The 19411-nt window shown below is 38.6% G+C and overlaps 1 protein-coding gene across 2 annotated transcripts in view; it reads right to left on the reverse strand.

Annotated features, from left to right (window-relative positions):
• Positions 1 to 5972: 5972 nt before the first annotated feature.
• Positions 5973 to 19411, reverse strand: part of PPP2CA (protein phosphatase 2 catalytic subunit alpha) — a 90530-nt gene continuing 77091 nt past the window's right edge. For both annotated transcript variants that reach the window (XM_063120736.1, XM_063120735.1), the window contains 6 exons: positions 12922 to 13131; positions 12200 to 12373; positions 10195 to 10284; positions 8213 to 8374; positions 7359 to 7477; positions 5973 to 6719 (listed from right to left, as the gene is read on the reverse strand). In XM_063120736.1, coding sequence (XP_062976806.1) covers positions 6647 to 6719; positions 7359 to 7477; positions 8213 to 8374; positions 10195 to 10284; positions 12200 to 12373; positions 12922 to 13131 — 828 coding nt within the window. In that variant the 3' untranslated portion in view covers positions 5973 to 6646. The remainder of the gene's footprint in view (positions 6720 to 7358; positions 7478 to 8212; positions 8375 to 10194; positions 10285 to 12199; positions 12374 to 12921; positions 13132 to 19411) is intronic.

A 19411-nucleotide genomic window follows, 5' to 3' on the forward strand; every position in this document is an offset into this window, starting at 1 on the left:
GGTACAGTATTGAACTATTTGTAATAACATGGTTAATCTGACACAAAGTGGACATAGCCCAGTGAATGTTACATGATTAAGAGAGCAAACCTATGCAAATTTACAGAAAAAAGTCCTGTAACTCCCAAAATTCGAAAGCTGGGAGTTGTAGAACTTTTTCTGTCTAAACATGCACAGAATGGAGAGAGCAATCCTAAGGCCCCTAGACAACATGGGGTGGGGGAGCATGGGATTTTTTGGGTTTCTGGAGCAGAAGTCGGAGACAGCATTCCAAGCTCCTTGCCCCCTTGCAGCTGCCTCTCCAAGGCTGCATGGCAATCTCACTGAGGGGGTAAAGGGGCTATGCTGGTTTGTGGGGAGGGGACTGGGGACGTCAGGATACAAGGTATCCTGAGGCCTCCCCAGCCGCCTTCTCTCGTCCTTGTGCCCTGACATGTCCTGGCTAGATCAGCGAGAAAGCCTGCCTAGCCAAAATGAAGAGTGCTCTGCATTAGATGCACGGAAGCCTCTGAGTTCCAAGGTTTATGAGCATGAGCACAGGATTGTACCCTCAGTTTACTTTCTGTTGGATGGTGACCAAAGCCTAAGAAGAAAATGACATTTAAGATATTGGCATAGAATTTTCATCTCCGTTGTAATGTGTAAGTCCATGGAAATCTAGGTTTAAATCTTGCTCCATCATAAAGGTTGCTAGGAAAACCTTGGATTAGCCACTATCTCTCAACTTAATAGCACACCTCACAGGGTTGTTGGAAGGATAAAATGGAGGAAGATGCAGTGTGTATTAGCCTGAGCTCCTTTTGAGGATGATCTGGATAGGCCAAATCAGGTTGCAAGACTTTTTTCTGCTTCTTAGACCAAAATTTCATCAGAGATGCAAGAATTCTAGTTCTAAGCGCAGAATAAGTTTTCAATTTTAATTGTACAGAAAAATCTAGGAAAACTCAATACACTGCCACAGTCCCAGGAGACTGCTGAAGCAACATGGAATGTTGTCCAAAAGTCTGGTGCTAATTCTGCAAACCAAGCTCAGGTTCTCCTCAGGCATGCAAACCCAGTGTACTTTTCTCCTATAAGATAAGAACCTTCTTCTGTAGCAGGCCCCCATCCATAGAATACCCTTCCCAAGGAGATCCATCTGGCATCTGGCCTGCATATGTTGACATGCCAGGTTGAGACTTCCCTCTTCCAGCAGCATCTAATTTCTAATCCGATGCTCTGCTTATTAAACTGGCTCTAATAAGGTTAACATTGTAATATTTTCCTTGTTGTTAGAAGGAAATTATTAAATTTTATTATTGTAAACCACCCTAGGATACCTGTCAGTTGGGTGGCATATAAAATTAATTAACATATGCATACATGGTCTGCATGTATGCATATGTTATTGGTCTGCTTTTCTTAAAACCTGTGCATCTCTCTCTCCCTTTTTCTTTTAATGATGTATTTTTTGGGTTCTGTTTTAATATTCACAATAAAAAGTGGGGAGAGAATAACATATGCATATATGGAAGAGAATCAAAAGGTACATTCTGGATACTAAATTTTAGTGTAAACCACCCAAAGTGTTTTAATTTGTTTTGGTCTAAGGAGACCAATAAAATTGGTACAATCTATGTAAATTAAAAACACCCATTTGACTTAAAACAACAGGTTATAGGCAGCCTGCTGCCCTCTCTCCATTTTATAATCACAGAAGAACAGGGGATTTGTACAATTATGCACCACAACCTCAATGTGGTATGAGCCTAGATTAGTATAGGGGGGGGGTATGTATGCTATTACATCATTGGTCCATCTTCCAGCTCATTCTAAACAGCAACTAATAATAATTTATTTCTTACCCGCCTCTCCAATTGGATTGAGGCAGGGAATAACAGCAAGCATAAAATACTGATCAAAAACATAGTATACACTGTTAAAAACATCCTAAAAGTATCCTCAACTCAGTTGCAGATTCGTAAGTCTATTGGCAGGCCCTATCTATCTTTTTAATTAATGTGAGCTACTTTGGGAGATTATTATTATTTAAAAAGCAGGATAAAATGCTGTAAATTTATAAACTCTCAATAAGACTAAGCTGCACAAATATCCAAGTAACATGCATAAAATTCCTGTCATGTTGGCTGGGTAATGGGCAAGTTGTAGGGCTTTTTTCTATATAAACTTGTGCCCTAAATGGACAAAATAGGAGTGAGAGGTGTCTCTTCCTCCCTCCCTAAGCTTATCTCCATTAGCATGTACTGGAGAATGAGAAAAATACATGTGTGTAAATTCTGGGAAAGGGGACTTCTGATTAGAAAGAAAAAAATAGGATAGATGGCACCCACGCATTTGTGGCTAGACTAGGTTTTTAAAATGGTTGGATTAACTCAGTCGCCTTCATCTTCTTCAGATGGGGGGGATCCATTGTAAAGTCCAACCTGTAACATGAGATCCGCTTTTCTTTTTCATCTTTCTTTTTCCAGTAAACCAGACACTCCTTTGTCTTAGGCAGAACCAAACGCATTCGCCATAGCACACTTGGGAATGTGCCGTTAATACATTTTAGAGTCTTCCTGGGACAACAAACATTGGCAGAGAAGGAAGGAACGATTGAACAGCATGTTTAAAATAAAGCTCTTTTTAACTTTTAATGCTCTTTGCGGCCACTTTCTCCAACAATATGTTCTCAGAATAATTATTGTGGAAGACGGATACAAAATAGTAATTCAGCAGCTTGGTGAAACTGAATCAGTGCCCAGGAGAACCCAACATTCATTCTCTCTCTCTCTCTCTCTCTCTCTCTCTCTCTCTCTCTCTCTCTCACACACACACACACACACACACACACACACACACACACACACACACACACACACCCTCCCTCAGCAGCAAAGGCCCTGCCTCGACATCACGCCTGAACAAAAACCCTAGTTAAGTTTAAAACCAAACTGCTCTCTAGCCTTTCACATTCCTAATCCTGGTGCCTGAAATAATAATAATAATAATAATAATAATAATAATAATAATAATAATAATAATAATAATAATAATAATAATTTTATTTCTTACCCGCCTCTCCATTCTGATCGAGTCAGGGAAAAACAATGCTTTAACTGGAGATGTCAGGCATTTGAAGTTAGGCCCTCCAACATGCAAAACATGTCTTGTCACTGACTTACGACACCTTCTCTCTACCATGTTGGAAGACTTTCTCTCTTAACAAATATGGAAAACCTTCCCCTACAGCTAGACATGTGTCCATTACACCTCAGCAGTGTGATAAGGGGAGCAGCCACATTACTCTGAGATGCAGAAGAACCTCCATAACAACCCTGAAAATATGGTTTCCCAGGTGAGGAACCAATTTGGGTGTGACCTATTCAACTAGGAAAAAAATGATGAATCCATCCATATTTGCTTTATCTAGGAAAGTAGCTACTATTGTGAGATGGAAAATATCAAGCCAAAAATTAACATGCTGTTTTCATAGTATTATGAACTTGTGTTCCTTTGTAGAATTATTTCAATAAAGCACATATACATGCTATAGATTTTATATGTACATCAGAGTGGGGTCTTAGCATAAGTCTAAAACACCATCTAGATGGAAACACCAGTTCAGAAGTTAAATGCGTTTTAAATAATAGCACTTCTACATCATGTTTACTTTAAGATTCTTAATTCTTGTAGCTCAGGCTGCTTCCCTTCAAAAGGAAATTCAAAAAAATGCAGCTTTTCATCCTTTTTACATGCCAAGCAGACACTGCTTAGCCTGGGACAGAACAACTTGTCTTGCTCAGAATAATAGTGTCTTAAAAGCAGCCAACTGGACAAGGAAACCAAAGAAGTGTTTCAGAAACCACAAATGGCATCCATGAATGACTTACAGAGAGGCTTCCTTAATGCATTTCTAACAGGCATTCATGAGAAAGCCTATTAGAGAGCACCTTCTCCCCTACCAACCTGCACGGTCACTGAGGTCATCTGAGGGCCTGCTCCTGGTGGTTCCACATAGACTCATCCTCTGATTGGAGTCCACCAGGGGAAGAGTCTTCAGCATGATAGCCCCCCCCCCCCCACTCCTATGGAATTCTCTGCCTCTGGAGGTCAGGCAGGCATCAACTTTGTATTCCTTTTGGCACCTCCTGAAGACGTCATTGTTCCAGGAAGACTTCCCTTAATGACCAGCCACGGTTCACTTTTCATTTTGCTTCTTTTAAAAATATATTTTGTGTTTTGTTTTTATATTTTATCTTGTACACAAATATTAGCATAAACCATGCACTGAAGAGGCACCTATATTTTGTTTGAAAGCAATACGCTCCCCAAATCTCTATCAAACACCAGCCATTGTTAGCTTGTTACCTGGCTCCAAGGGCTGCTGCTGAATTTGCTTTCCTTTTCTGTGGAATCCCATGGCTAGATCTCACTTGTCCTGAGCAAAAGCAGAAAAACCACTTTCACTCTCACACCAGGGGGGAGTTGGTATTTTTTCCTCATGCCTCAAAGGAACCAATAACAGTGGAGATGGTTCAGGGGTTAAGTTCTGCTGGGGACAGAACCCCCTCCCAATTCACAACACTTTGGATTGCAGCCATTTAATGGTTCAACAGTGTAGTGTATGTTTAAAGATGGAATGGCCAAGAGCCACAGAACAATGGAATCATCCCCTGCCTTAATCTTAAATAACTCCCCAGTTTGCAGTCAACCACTTGAAACTGACAGGACATTTAAAAGCAGTTTGCAAAAGGAGACAGGACTTTAATGAATGTTTTAGAACCCACAGACAATGCCCAACACTTTTAACTTGCCTGGTACATAATCGGCCTTTTTTTCTGCAATCTTTGAAAGGGTTTTTTTAACCATTTTATTGACTGAAATATAGGTTACATGAGGGTGAAAAGAAAGCACTATTAAATATGCTTTGGTGTTCACATTTGAGGGATCCCAAAGGTACCAAGAAAGTGCTATAGAAAGAAGCCGATTAGAAATGCTTTGTAAAAGCAACATTAGGACTACTGCACTCTCGATTGTTATACTAGAAGATAGTCTCTCAAGACATTTTACAATCATTTCCAACAAATATGCACTACTAACAACTATGAACAAGAATTAAACTTCCATCATAAAGAATGGACACATTTTCCACATGGAATAAAATCCCAGGTTCTGTGACTAGGAAACAGCTTAATACATTGGCATATCACAGTATTTGATTTTTTTCAATTTATGAACTTGTTTTGCCACTTCATCACCTCCACCTCAAAGCAATATAACAATGCATAGTGTCAGTGTGTAGCTATGTCCAGATAAGAGTGTCTGGAGCTATATTGAATGAGGCCCTTGTGCCTTATCTCCTCCAACTATCAAGAGTTCATAATATTACACTAAGATTGAGCTATGAACCCTAAGTTTCATTTTCCATCTTCCACTCTCACTATCTGAAAAACAGTAGGCATATTTGGGATATTCTTCTTCCGGTAAATGGTAGATTTCAACAAAGAGCATTAAGACTATACACTTTGAAGCTAGGTTTAAATGTGATTAAGTAATTGCAAAGGTCTCTCCCAATATAAAGGGCTGCAATAAAATGTTAGGTTGTTTTCACAAAATTACTACTTTCCAACTAGTTATCTTGGGTCAACTTCAGATTTAATCATAGAGCAAACGCATTAAAATCAACAAGACAATCATGACTAAAGCTGAAACCAACCCATTCTGGGGTGGGTGGGTGCTAAAAAGTGAATAGTTACCAACTACCATATTTTCTCAAACCCACACACATATAATAATTTGATTTCTCTTTCACAAGCATTTGTTTTCTGAATAAACATGTGGACTCATGAGCTGGAAAATAGCTCCCAATAAACTGTGAATAACCTCATTCTGTATAATCTGGATTCTTCATAGGTTCAAAAGACATAAAAGCTAGTTTTTATTAAACACAACATGATATGAGTTTGCAATACATTTAAAAGTCGACAATCTTCCATACTTAGTTCACAAGTTTATTATGAAAAAATGCTGCAACACTTTCCTGCAGCAACGTCTTACAGAAAAAAACTGTTCTTTTCAAAATAACTCACTATGATGGACAAGTACACGGGACATTGTGTAGAGGGAAAGTGTGAGAGAGGAATGTGGGGGAAATAGAGTTTAGACAAAACAATCATACAATTAAATTAAACAGTTTTCCCTAAAAAAAAAATGTTTCAGAACACAAATAAGAAAAGTCTGTCTTGGTATTTATTTAAAATGTTCATTAAGCGTCAATGATAGTTTGCTATTCTTATCTACAGTCATGCTGGAAAGCTATAGCTAAATGGAAAGTTAATTGTATTCACGAGGTGTTAAATGTCTACATCTTAATATTTGCAGTCTCTCAGAGAAAGCAAAAGTAACTACAAGTAGAGCTATGCCAGAAACTGGTTTCTTGACCAACAATGTTGCTTCAGCATGCAATGAACTGGTTCATTCTAAAGTGGTCACAGTTGCTGACAGACAAGAGGCTTTGTATTTCAATATGGCACATCTTTTGGTCCATGTGAAAACAGGTTTCAATGTTAAATGTTTTCTGACATTTTGGAGTTACTGTTGCTCTTCCCATATCCTTTAGGTCAACACATGGTTCATGGCAATACTGTACAAGTGTAAAATCTCATTACAGGAAGTAATCTGGGGTACGACGAGTAACATGTGGTTCACCTCTGCGTGGTGCTGGATCAAACTGCAAACTGGAAAACAAGAGTACATTTTTAAATTGGGATGTCTCTGGTCTGTGGCAATACTTTTAAATATTCTGTATTACCCAGATCTCAAGATTGTGGCTATTTTATACACTTTATACATGTTCTAGAGCTAGAGATCACTAGACATTTCTAGAATGTATTATCTGTCAGTGTTCACTTCTACTTTATGTTCTATTAAGCTCCTGCTTTTAGATCAATTCAAATTAACTGAGGATCAGAGTAAATCTGTGAAGTAATACTAAAACGTATTAATTCAGGAATACTGCAATTCCCAGAACTAAGCCCTAATACAAAGTTTGGAGGATGACCAGATTATGTAGAAAGAGGCTGGTTTTCTTCTAGGAGTTCCATTTCAAGTAAAAATTTACATCTACAGCCCACTCTGATTTATGGACTGAGGGTAGGTGACAATAATTACTTTTTTCTCCAAAGCCAACGAAGAATCTTGTGGTACCTTAGAGACCTACATTCTGCAAACACTACCTTCTTTTTGAAATCTGATTAGATCAGACCAGATTTGACTCTACTCATCCCTTATCAGCAGCACAAGGTTTTATGTGTGCAGAGCATTCTATCTAGTTTAGTGCTTTGCCAGTTTTCATAGGAAAATCTTTAAACACTTACAATGAATATTTTAAAGTATCATCAAGTTCCATGATTGCAGCTTGGTTACCACAACGGTAACAATAATTTGGAGCACTGAAAATTGTTACTACATTCCGATCATGGCACCAATTGTATCCCTGAAAAATAATCACACATGTCAGTGTAATGCAAGAATCTCTGCAGGGAAGGTAAAATATTATAGTCAATATCAGAGTTTGATAAAAACAATCAATTATTCTTTATACCAGATCATATCATAGGTTCATCAAACTGAGAACTATCTAATTTGAGAGGCAGCTGCTCTCAAGGTTTTCAGGCAGACGCCTTCTCAACTGTTCTAACCCAAGACCCTTTTACTGGAGGTAGCAGGGATTGATCACTGTCAGCCTTAGATGTCCATTTGTAAAGCATAGAATTATAGAGTCCTAACATATAAAGTTATGAAAATTAAGACTGTAAAGCAATAAAAGCACTGGAAGAAAAAAAGACCATTGTGTTAAATCTGGAATTTGAAAAGTGAGCACTCAAAACATTATTGGATTTGATTCCCTTTAATAGTATAGAGGAAAATCCAACTTAAGACTTCCATGTAGTGTTTGTTGCAAACAGTCAATTGATCCCTAATTATACTGCAATGACTGGCCACAGAAGAACACAGTACAGGCCTATCTAGCAAGAGTGACTATAATCACGAGCCATTCCCACCGCAATTAACTATACATCTAAGCCTGCCTTAGAACCTCATTTTTGAAAGACCGAGTATAATGCATTGTGCTACTGCAGACTTAACATGAGTATATTAGTATTCCAGAAGGTGTCTGGACCTGGTTTGCAGAAGTGACAGTAGCAGCTTTGAGTTTAGGCCATCTTACCTCCATTACCAGTTGATGAGCTCTTGAAACCAGTGTAAGTCCATTAGCATGGTTGAAAGTTTCTGAAATATCTTGCCCAAAAGTGTAACCAGCTCCTCGAGGAGAAATGCCCCAACCACCACGATCATCAGGGTCTGACCACAGCAAATCACACATTGGACCCTAGAAAAATATATCAGCACCACTTCAATTTCATAGCCTTATGAAATTGAAGATTTCATTCACATACACGCACTCAAACTTGCTAGAGTTATCACAATAGAATCTAGAATCTATTTTTTCTGTTCTTATGGAAGTTCTTCAGTCAGCATTAAGACACTATAGGCATGGGTACAATCTAACCGGTGAACCTCAGCTGATTGAAGGCTCTTTGGCGCACTTGAGGATACATCAGTGGAACAGGAAGGAAGGTTTATTTTTTGCATCTTTTCCATTGCCCTACACCATCTCCCAGAACAGATTTGGAGAGTGGGAGCAGGAATCACTCAAAATCATCTCCCTCTCCATTATGCTGATGGGTGCCTGTACTGGTTGAAAAGATCATTCCACCAGCAGAGGGACACAAATTCAGTACAACTCTAACAGTGCAATCCTATGCATTTTTAGAAAGGTAAAAGTCCTAAAATTACCAGCATTCCCCAACCAGCATGGGTTGAGCATGGGTGGCTGGGGAATGCTGGGAGCTGTAGAACTTTTTTTCTATCTAAACATCCAATAGGATTGCACGCTAAATCAACATATGTGTTGCTAGGGGTCAGATAGCAAACACTATGGTTCACACGTAACAACAACCCAGAGTTTAGCCATGATTTGACCCTCAGGCACAAGTAAAAAGCGAGTTATTTTTGCAATTCCTGGGTTGTTTTGATTCCCTCCTCACTTTGCCCACTCCCTCCCTATATCCTAAATACCTTTACAGTGTTTGGAGTACTGGCATGCAGAGTGGGAGGGATTTTGTTTACTGCTCTTATCAGCTGCCTCTGTAGCCTGAAACAACCCTTGGTCTGGGTTCACACATATCGACCACCCATAGTTCAAACAACCCATATTTCACAGCCCAACAAAACCAATGGTTTCTCTTACTGGGTTGTTCAGGGTTAACAACCCAAAGTTTCAAGTTCAAACATAACAAACCAGGATTCAATAAACCATACTCAACTCATACTCCGGCTTGTTGTTACATGTGAACTAGGTCATCTTAGGGTTCAGGGTCATAAAATACTTATTAAGCAATATTGGTAGCTACAAATAATGGCAAAAGCAAAATGCTTAATCAGACATTTTAATTTTCCCTTTAACATGCTAACAACCTACTCAGAACTGATTGAGCATGGTGAACTGTGGACCAGAGCCATGACACTGCCAGGTCCACTAGTATAGATGAGTTTAACCTCTATCCACCTTTGAATTCTACATTATGGATACTAGAAGCAAGATTATGTTACAAAAATGTCTTCTGAGGACAGAATTGGCCATCCAGACAGGTGCTTCAGTACCACAGACTGTTCTCCTAGTCTTGGAAACTATATGGACACCAAATTTATTTATTGTTAACTTGAAGAATTAGCTACTGGGAGACGTATAATTTTGAATTACTTAATAAGCTTGCACCTGCTTTTGACTACAAATCTGATGGAAGTGCTGTTGCTATCTAGTTTCATTGTTTAATAAGGAACTGGACAAGCAGCACAAATCTGGCAACAGCTAGGAGTTTTATTTATTTATTTATTGCATTTGTATACCGCCCCATAGCCGAAGCTCTCTTGGCAGTTCACATAAGATAAAAACACTTAAAAACAAAATAGAAAAATTAAAAACTACAAAAACATGCAAAATGAACAGACATTTTAGAGGTAATGTGGAAAAAATAAGAGACTTACTGCAACTCCAGCTCAGTAACAGTTTGCAAAAGGACCATTAGTTATTAGAATAGCTCTACATACAATCACAACGCAGAAATTGTGCAAAAGTAACATTGGTACCTCATGTGGAACTTCTTGAAGACGATCAAGTGCTCTGATATGATCCAGTGTATCTATAGATGGAGAGAGGCCTCCATGTAGACAGAAAATCTGCAAGATTTATGCAATTGTTAGAGAACACCTTGCCTCAAATTAGGTTCAAGTACTATAATTGGCTATAAATATCTTATTGAGTTAGAGGCAGCTTTTTAATCAGATTTTATTCCTACAAAAACTATCAGAAAGTCCCCTGTGCTTTATATCTCTGCTACTGACAACACACAGGTTCTATATTATGTGTGGAGACAGCATAAATGGAACAAGAATGTGCTTTTTAGCTTCTTAGTTTTAGGATTTTCTCTCCATCTCCCATTCATTAGTCTTTTTGCATTCAGCCTCCTATGCCCCCTTTCTCCTATCAATAAAGATTGCCTTCTCTCCAGCCTGCCATCCATCCTTCCTATCAATAAAGTTGCCTATTTTATGGCCTTGCGAGGGGAAACCCTCAGATGTAAACATAGGCGCCACAGTGAACTTTAAACCTCTATTTGAAATATAACTAATGTGATGTGATACAAAACAATGTATGCCAATATGACCTCGGATACAATGTGAATTTTAAATAATTTGAATGCCTTTCTAAAACATGCAAGTGTCAATAGGTAATATCAAGAGAGGGAGGGGGAAGGAAGCAATCTTATTTGAAATGCCCTGGCTCTGGTGGGAGGAAGGTGTGAAAGAATGCAAGTAACCTTAAGATTCTAGAAAAGGCAGATGGAGGGAGGAAATGAGATGCACACCAAGCACCCTGATGATGTAACAAGACTGAGATGGGCCTCTAAAAGGGGTGCCAGTGCCAGATGTTCTTAACAAAGGAGCCTTATGACCATAAAAGCAACCTTGGGAATTGTTGGGGAGTAAGGAGATGCTTTCAGAGATGCTGACACTCTTTCAATAAGTAAACTATATGTGCTAGAACTGGACATAATGTATTATCAACAAAGAGCACCTCAAACAGCTCCTTTGTGGCCACAGGCCCCAATGAGAGACCAAGGATATCAAATCATTGGATTGCCAACATTCAGGAGGGGTGTGGTACTTTGGATGGTCTTGCGTGCACACAGGAACAGAACCCTCATCCACCGCACACATTAGCTTGATTCCTGGCCAGAATCAAGTTACTTGCGCATGAGTATGTTTTGGGTGAATTTCGAGGGTGGAATTCATCACCCAGGGCATAGATAAGGTCCGTCCGTCTTTGCTCTGTATTACTTCAGTCTCTTGAACCTGGTTATACATCCAGTTGGGGGGGGGGCAAGGGAAGGTGCCTCGTTGGTGTGCCTCTCACTTGCCACTTGGCAAGAGTGATCCAAAAAGCACTGTGTCCCAAGACTCAGTTGGAAGAGACTGTATAATCCAACGAAGACAACTGTATAAAACAGTGTCACGGCTGGGTAAACCCTCCTAAGGGGTTGTACAACCAACTAAGGAGCGAGGAAAGGAGTCTCTCTGGTGTGCTTCTTGCTTGCCATTTGACAGCAAGCGTGATCCAGAGGGCTCCGGTTTCCAAGACTTAGTTGGCTGGACTTGTACAACTCAGGTTTGTGCAACTGACCAGGGGGCGGGTGAAGGGATCTGTCTAGCATGCACCTTTGGCCAGGAGCAATCCAGTGGGTTCTGTTTCCCAAGAGTTGGTTGGCTGAGCTTGCACAATCAGAAGAACTCTTGCCTTCAGAGGGTTCATGGATAACTCTATGTTTGTAACTAAGTTTGGAGCCCAGAGTGTGTGTGAGGCTCTCTGTGAATACTTGAGATTGCTTTTCATGTATTGCTCTATTCATTGCTAATTTCTTTTCCCAATTCCCCTGAATAAATCCTTTTGCTTGCTTCACAAACTGGTTGTGTTTCCTGACTCCTCCTCATAAGGCCCAAGATGTCCCAGCCTGATCAACTGGGTAGCTTAGGGGTTATTTAAATCCCTTTTTCATACTACCACTGGTAAGAAATGTCAGTGTTTTCAGCATACCTGTCCATCCACCAAGGCAGTTAGAGGAAGATAGTCAAAAAGGTCTGTGAAGTATTTCCAGACATTTGCATTTCCATATTTCCTTAAACATTCATCATAGAAGCCATATACTTGTGTGATCTGCCTGCTTTCATGGTTCCCTCGGAGGATAGTGATGCGTTCACGATAACGAACCTACAAAACAAGATGGGTAGTGTGACTAAACCAAGTACAGACTATATCAATACTATGTCTAATCAGATTGCCTGCCACTTCTATTAACATATGCCTTCCTTCAGCATAACATTACTCATACCAACAAGTTTGGAGGGAGGGGTTCATTTATTTGCCTCTGGAAAACTGGGTGAAACAGTATACTACTTTGGAATCTCTCAAATATATTTACTTCTGTTTGTAGGAGAAATCACAAAGTTAAATTCAGGTGTAGATTTTTCTTTAGACCTGGAACTACTTTCTTTATCCACTTCAGATGGAGATACAAACCTAAAAAAGCTCTATTTTTAAAGCACCTAATTTAGTAAAGAGCTGTCTTTTTAAACTACAGTTATTTTGCTTCAAGTAGTTTTTGTATTAGTGTAAGACTTCCAACTCCAGTGAATCAGAGTCTTTTACAAGAGATATCAAGCTTTATGATGTTCATCAGTACCATAATTTTCACATTAATTCAGATTATACAGGTGTCACATTCTTTTCAATGCCAAAATTTAAAGTGTTATTATTACCTTAAGAGCTACCAGAAGTGTTACTGTTTCAACAGAGTAATAACCTCTGTCAACATAATCTCCCATAAACAAGTAATTTGTGTCTGGTGATTTGCCGCCAATTCTAAAAAGTTCCATGAGATCATGAAATTGTCCATGGACATCTCCACAAACTGTTACTGGACATCGTACTTCTTGCACATTGGATTCTTTTGTCAAGATTTCTTTAGCCTGTAACAGAACAAGGAGTTAGTTTTACATGAAGCAACTCAGTTTCCTTAGATGTTTTTATCAATCATTCCTTTTAAAGCATTCCACCTGCACATTCTTCTGTCTTCAGTTTCAAAAATAAAAGCCAGAGAAAAATGCAATGAGATTCTGTCATCCAAATCCACCCCCACCCCACCCCACCCCACAAGAATCCGGGGTGGAGAGAGTTCTACTTGCAGTTGCCTCATTTGCGTGGTCATTTCCATCTAATGTTAAGGTTCACCAAAATGGAAACCATTCTCACGCACACTACAGCAGTTTACTTAATTAGTTACCATTTATATATACAAAATACACACACACACTCATTCTTGAATATTGTTCAACCCTATTATTTAATGACAATGCTGGTTTCTAGAGCCATGCTTGCACTCCCAAAATTAGACACAAGACTGTCAAATTAGCAGCTTGACAAATTAAGGTTTAGTTCACATATTTCTCAGAGCTATTTCAAGATTTGCACAGCAAAAATAAGCAGGTCTAGTAGACATAAAGCATGAAATCTTTTATAGCTAACTCACCAATAAGCAATCTTATTGCAATCCCAAATTTTCAAAACAAGTTAACTTCCAGTTATTAAGCTGCAGCAAAAGGTGTCAACGTTAACTACAGTTCTATAAAAACCTGGATCCTAGCAAACTACAGTAGGCCACAATCCTATGCATATTTAGACTGAAAAAAAGTCCAGGACTCCCAGCATTCTCCAGCCAGCCATATGGGCTAGGGAATGTTGGCAGTTGTAAGACTTTTGCCCTGTCTAAACATGCACAGGATTGCTTCCTTAAGCACTATAGTAGAATATATGTTTAATACCTCACCAGATTCCTAAACTGAAGCTACTTGTTGTCAACCTAATGTTCTTTTATACTTCAGCACATATTATTTTATTTTAGTTACTTCAATTTAGATTATCTACTATAACACTTTCCCTGGCATGCTCAATCACATAAATTACATGTATAGGCTATTTCAGACAATCCCTTCATAAGACTAAAACGATATAGACTCTATGTGAAAAATAAACCACCTAGGAAAAGCAAATATCCATGTACTACTGCAAAACAGATACAGCTATCTCACATATCTAGAGAAGTTAAAACACACACCCTTTCAGTTACACAATTCTCTATTTAATTAAAATATTTGACCCCACCTTTCCTAAATGTTCAAAGTGGCTTAACATAATCAAAATTATGTTACAGAAATGACGCACATGTTTCTTTGGGCCTGAGGACTCCAGAGTGCCCATGGCCAATTCTCTTGGGGCCCACAAGGTTCCCGGCTCCACCTGTTTATATTTAAATATTGTTGAATAAAAAAAATAACTAAAAGGCTGGCAAAGCAGCACCATCTTTGGGTTCAAAAGAATGAATTTCTGTTTTGGAGCTCAGAGCCCACCTCTGCCTTATGCTCAGGTTCTTGGGCAGGTTACTTTTCTTAAAAATATCATGTTTGCCTTCTGGGAAATGAGAGTTTTGTGACCGGACAAACAGAAGTCCCTTTATGAATCAGCAAGCCCCCACATTGTTGGCATTTTGTGAAAGTGCCCATAAAACTCAAAATTATAAATTTGCCCACTGATCCAAAAGGTTGCGGACCCCTGGTTTAGTCCACACCCTAACCTTCAGAAATGGAGCTCTAGGGGCAGACTCAATGAGACCATGAAACAGAAGGTATTTGATACTAGTCTTCCTTCTTTTTATTTCCACAATACTAAGAGATCTGCAGGCTGATCTTCACCACGTATACAAAGGTTCAACTATGTTTTTGTATCAATACTTAATATTACCCATCACAAAACAATCCTTGGGTTGAGTACTTCTACTAAAGCCAGCACTACTGCCCTCTATTGTTCCTTCTCCCTGCATACAAGCAACCCAGCCATTTCTATAGATGAAAGTCATCCTGATTATCTTATGCTTTCTTCCCACTTACTTTGAAAAGGGGAGAGAGAAAGACAGACACACTGAATTGCTTTCACATTAAACCATAAATCTAAAGTGTAGGAAATGATGTGTAAAGTCATGGCTCAGCAGTTTTGGAAGCAACAGCAAAGGCAATTCAGTATATCCAAATTTTATGAAATACTGAAAATGGGTTGTAGGTGGATAAACAAAAAGTTAGCCATCCAAATTACACACGCTCAGTCCTAATGATGCATTCAGATGTAAAATACATTGTTTGCCATTATGAGAACATCCTACAGCAAGCCTTGGGCTTATACACATCCCCTTAACCAGGCAAAAATAAAAGTATTTGTTTATAGTTTGTGACAAGCTACAGATCCCCTTTTATTTGAGTATCGTTAACATTGATTTGATATTCTGGTTTGTTAAAAATAATTTGTGCAAACTATGGTTTCCCACGTTCAGATGAAATGGAATGCTGTGGTTTGTTTTAATGTACGACTGACTATTACACGGTTAGCAAGAGTGCCAACTTTTCTCCCTTTTTATCTTTTGTGCAATAATGCAGCACAGTCTTTTCAAGTGATTTGGGGAGCTGCAGAGGTGCTGGATCACCAAGAGCTTTATGGACATTAAGCCCATCTATCAAAGGGCACCTCACTACTGCTTTTCTCCCAGTTGTGCTGGGAGAATATCGTTGTGCTTTATTTGAAGGGGATATTCCATTTCTTCCATACCGCTGCAGGTGATAAAGCCATGAAAATATAAAAGTGCAGTTACTCTCAAGTATGTTAGGCAGGACCAAAAGAATGAAGCTGGAATAGAAAAAGGAAGCAAATATGCTTAAGCATCAGCAGCAGATACTCAATTGCTATAATGAACTGAGACATGTTCTTACAGACCTAATAACTTGAATTCCAAGCTTCATGCAGTGATTAATGCATTATACAAATCCAACACTCGGAAGGTGTGAGCTTTCTGGAAAGTTTTGAGTTGGAAATTTTTCAACAAAAAAAATCTGCTTCCCTAAACCAACTGCGATTTGATTTAACACGTTTAGCTTACTTATATTTAGTAAATAAAGTAAAATATAGGTTAATTTTACGTTAATTTTCTGAATATTCCAAGAGCAGATGAACTGAAATATTTGATTGGGGGAGAGCATGAATTAAACATTATATTTCAAACAACTTTCACTTGTAGATTAGTTTTATTGAAGGCTTTTTAATATTGTAACTCAGTAGCATACACTTGTTATATTATTTCAATTTTAAGGAAACTTCAAGAGAGCAATCATATGCCCCCTAGACAGTGTCTGGGGGACATAGGGTATTTCAATTTCCTGGCTCTGAACTCAGAGCCAGAAAACTGCTCTCTCCAACCCTTCTCAACCAGTAGGGAAAGAACCATGCTGGCTACTGCTGCTCGTAGGGGGTGAAAGGGGGGTTCCAGGAGATGGGGAGGAGACTGGAGCTACGAGCTGTCCCCAGTTTCCTTCCCTTCCCCTCCCTGAAGCCTCTGCTCTGCGTTGAATATTGTATGTCAACAAATTCAGAGGCTTACAAGTACCCAGGGTGCATCCCATAGGACTGCACCCTAAGACACTTAAAACTGCTCACAGATGAAAGGTAGCATGCCTAAAGAGCATATAACATGCTCATGTTATATGAACTTCTTAGGGGTGGTCGCCTAAAAAAATGAATTAAAACTTCAATTTTACATTTGATTGGTGTTATCCATTTCAGCTGCCCAATCTGAGTAACGCCATAAGGTTACTAATTTTATTGATCAATGCATTCTAAAAATGAAACATTTTCTGCAGAAAGGTATACTAGTGGAAGGTTTTCCACCCTACATCAATGCCAACACTAGATGTCTTGAACATATAACATTGGCACAGATAGTAAAAAAAAAAAAAAACATGCCATAGGCCTGGTAAATGATTTGACTGCACGTAATCCTCTACCACTATTGAAGTTAAGCAGATGAGGAGATGATCCATGCCTGAATGGAAACTACTAGCAGCCCCATGTAGACATCTATGTGTTTTCTGAAAGGAAATGTTTAGGTATAGAAGACTTTGATAAAGAATGACACTAGTAGGAGAAAGCAAGTTTGAACAAGCTATTTGAATAGAAAATACCCTGCTGAGTGTCTGCAGATAACAGATTCTTGTTCACAGCAGGGTACAGTACACATACACAGTTTCCACAAAAAAGTTTATAGCCTGTGGCAAGCTAGTTCTGCTCATGCATGTGGAATGTATATGCAACTATTCACAAACTGGTAACTTGTCCCTGAATCAGCAATATGCTATATTGGGAAAATATACTTATTATGCTTATATCCCTTGGAAAGATCAAGCCAGCTTATACAGGGCCCCAATTCCAAGCTTTGATCAAATCTATATCTTAGGTAAAAAACTAATATAGAATCAAGTACATTCTGACTATTCACTGAGCTTGGTAGCTACTGAACCATAACTATAGTACCATGGTAACAAGTTCTCCTGAATTTTTATACAAAACCCACCCTATCTCTTTTTATAGTATAGAGACATTCCCCAAGTTGAAGTTATGTTTTGAAACAGCATCAAAGTATTTTCTTTTATAGATAATAAGCACCAATTGTGTTCCACCAACACAAATTCTGCCACTATCAAGCAGCAGTAATTCAAGAGCAGTATTAGTCACATGTTTAGGAATCCATAGTCTTAAATAGTAAGTAATACAAATAGACACAATCTTTACCAGCTATTATGAACATGCTTCACATTTGAAACCTTATACAAAACAGGTTTAGTTTACAATGTATGCAGGCTATGATCAGTGCTACAGATGCTAATTTGCTCAAGATGGGATTTTGTATCAAATACAAAACAAGCCAAAGGATTTCTAGCCATTTCCACTAGTAGCTACCTACATACTGGTGAAGGGCTTTCAATTGGCAGTGAGGTAGAATTACAGCACCTTACACTGCTACTTGTCACTTAGCTAACGTTATACCAAGCCCAGTGTTTAAAACCAATGCAGATTAAATATTAATTGCCATGTACTTCCTTCCATTTTTCCACCCTTTGTCAAAAATGCAAGGTTCTTTGAAAATCTGACTTTTAGGAGCAAGATTACGTAATTTTAACATCTATTTCACTACATAATTTATTCTGATCAGAGCATACATATTCAGAATTAAAGAGAAGTTGGATGCCAGCATGAAGAATGAATGAGTAGACAATGATATGGATTTTCCGAAAATTTCTGAATTAGAACAATTTCCTATGCAAAGTAGGCTAATTTAGATAGGCTTATTTGCTTCAGAAAATTTTCAGTTTGCTTTGGAAAATGTTCTGATGCCCTAGAAAGTAATCTAATTTTGTTTGTTTGTATTTAGTAAACAAAACTTTAAAATTAACCCATTAAATTTTTTGTTCCAATATACCACAAGACCTGAAATATTTGAGAGGGGAAAAATTAACACACACACAATGTGATTTAGACATTTTAACTGGAATATTTGTACAAATTTTAAGTCAATAGCATGTACTTCCTTAACACTGTTTAAATTTAAGAAAAACATAAATACTGAAACTTGTTGACACACTAATTACTTTTAGAGCAACCCAAACAACTATGCATGATATGCTGATAATCACTCATCTATTTTAACAGAGTTCAGCTCTCTTCCACCGAGATTGTTCGGGCACCTTCAATTTCACTGTCTCTACTTATTAGGTCAATTTTACATGGAGACATATATGTATTAAAATTACATATATGTATTCACTTAAACACTAAGATTGCCTAATACTGTATTTGCATTTTGCATCTATTCATTGTTAGTAGTGAACTTATAAAATAGAAAATTTTCTGTGGAAAAATAAAGCACTGGAAAAATTTCCGTCCCACATCACTGTGGGTGGTTGGATCCAACTATGTCTCAAATGTTGGTGCAGGGCTTGGTGGGCCTTATGCTCAGTAGTAAACTGACATTTTTGATTACTGGTCATTATATATCAACTGATTCTTTTATTCCCACTACACACTACAACCTACCAACTGCAGAGTAGTCCTAGAGGAGTTACGTAGATTTCAATGCCACCTGAACAAGACATCTAGAGTAAACTGGGACATTGCCTGAACATAGGTAGCAGAACACCTACTGCGCAAATGACAAAGCACAAGTGAAAACACACAATTGTGCCTACTCTGGAAGTGATAGCAGGATACAGCAATACTTCACCTCCACTGCGCACGCACACACACACAGAGGAGCTCTCCAGTGGAGCTTTTCCATGTGGTTCGGGGCTTGCTTCAGCCCAATCCATGGAGAGACCT

Source organism: Elgaria multicarinata, chromosome 3 (assembly GCF_023053635.1).
Source record: "Elgaria multicarinata webbii isolate HBS135686 ecotype San Diego chromosome 3, rElgMul1.1.pri, whole genome shotgun sequence".
NCBI lineage: Eukaryota > Metazoa > Chordata > Lepidosauria > Squamata > Anguidae > Elgaria > Elgaria multicarinata.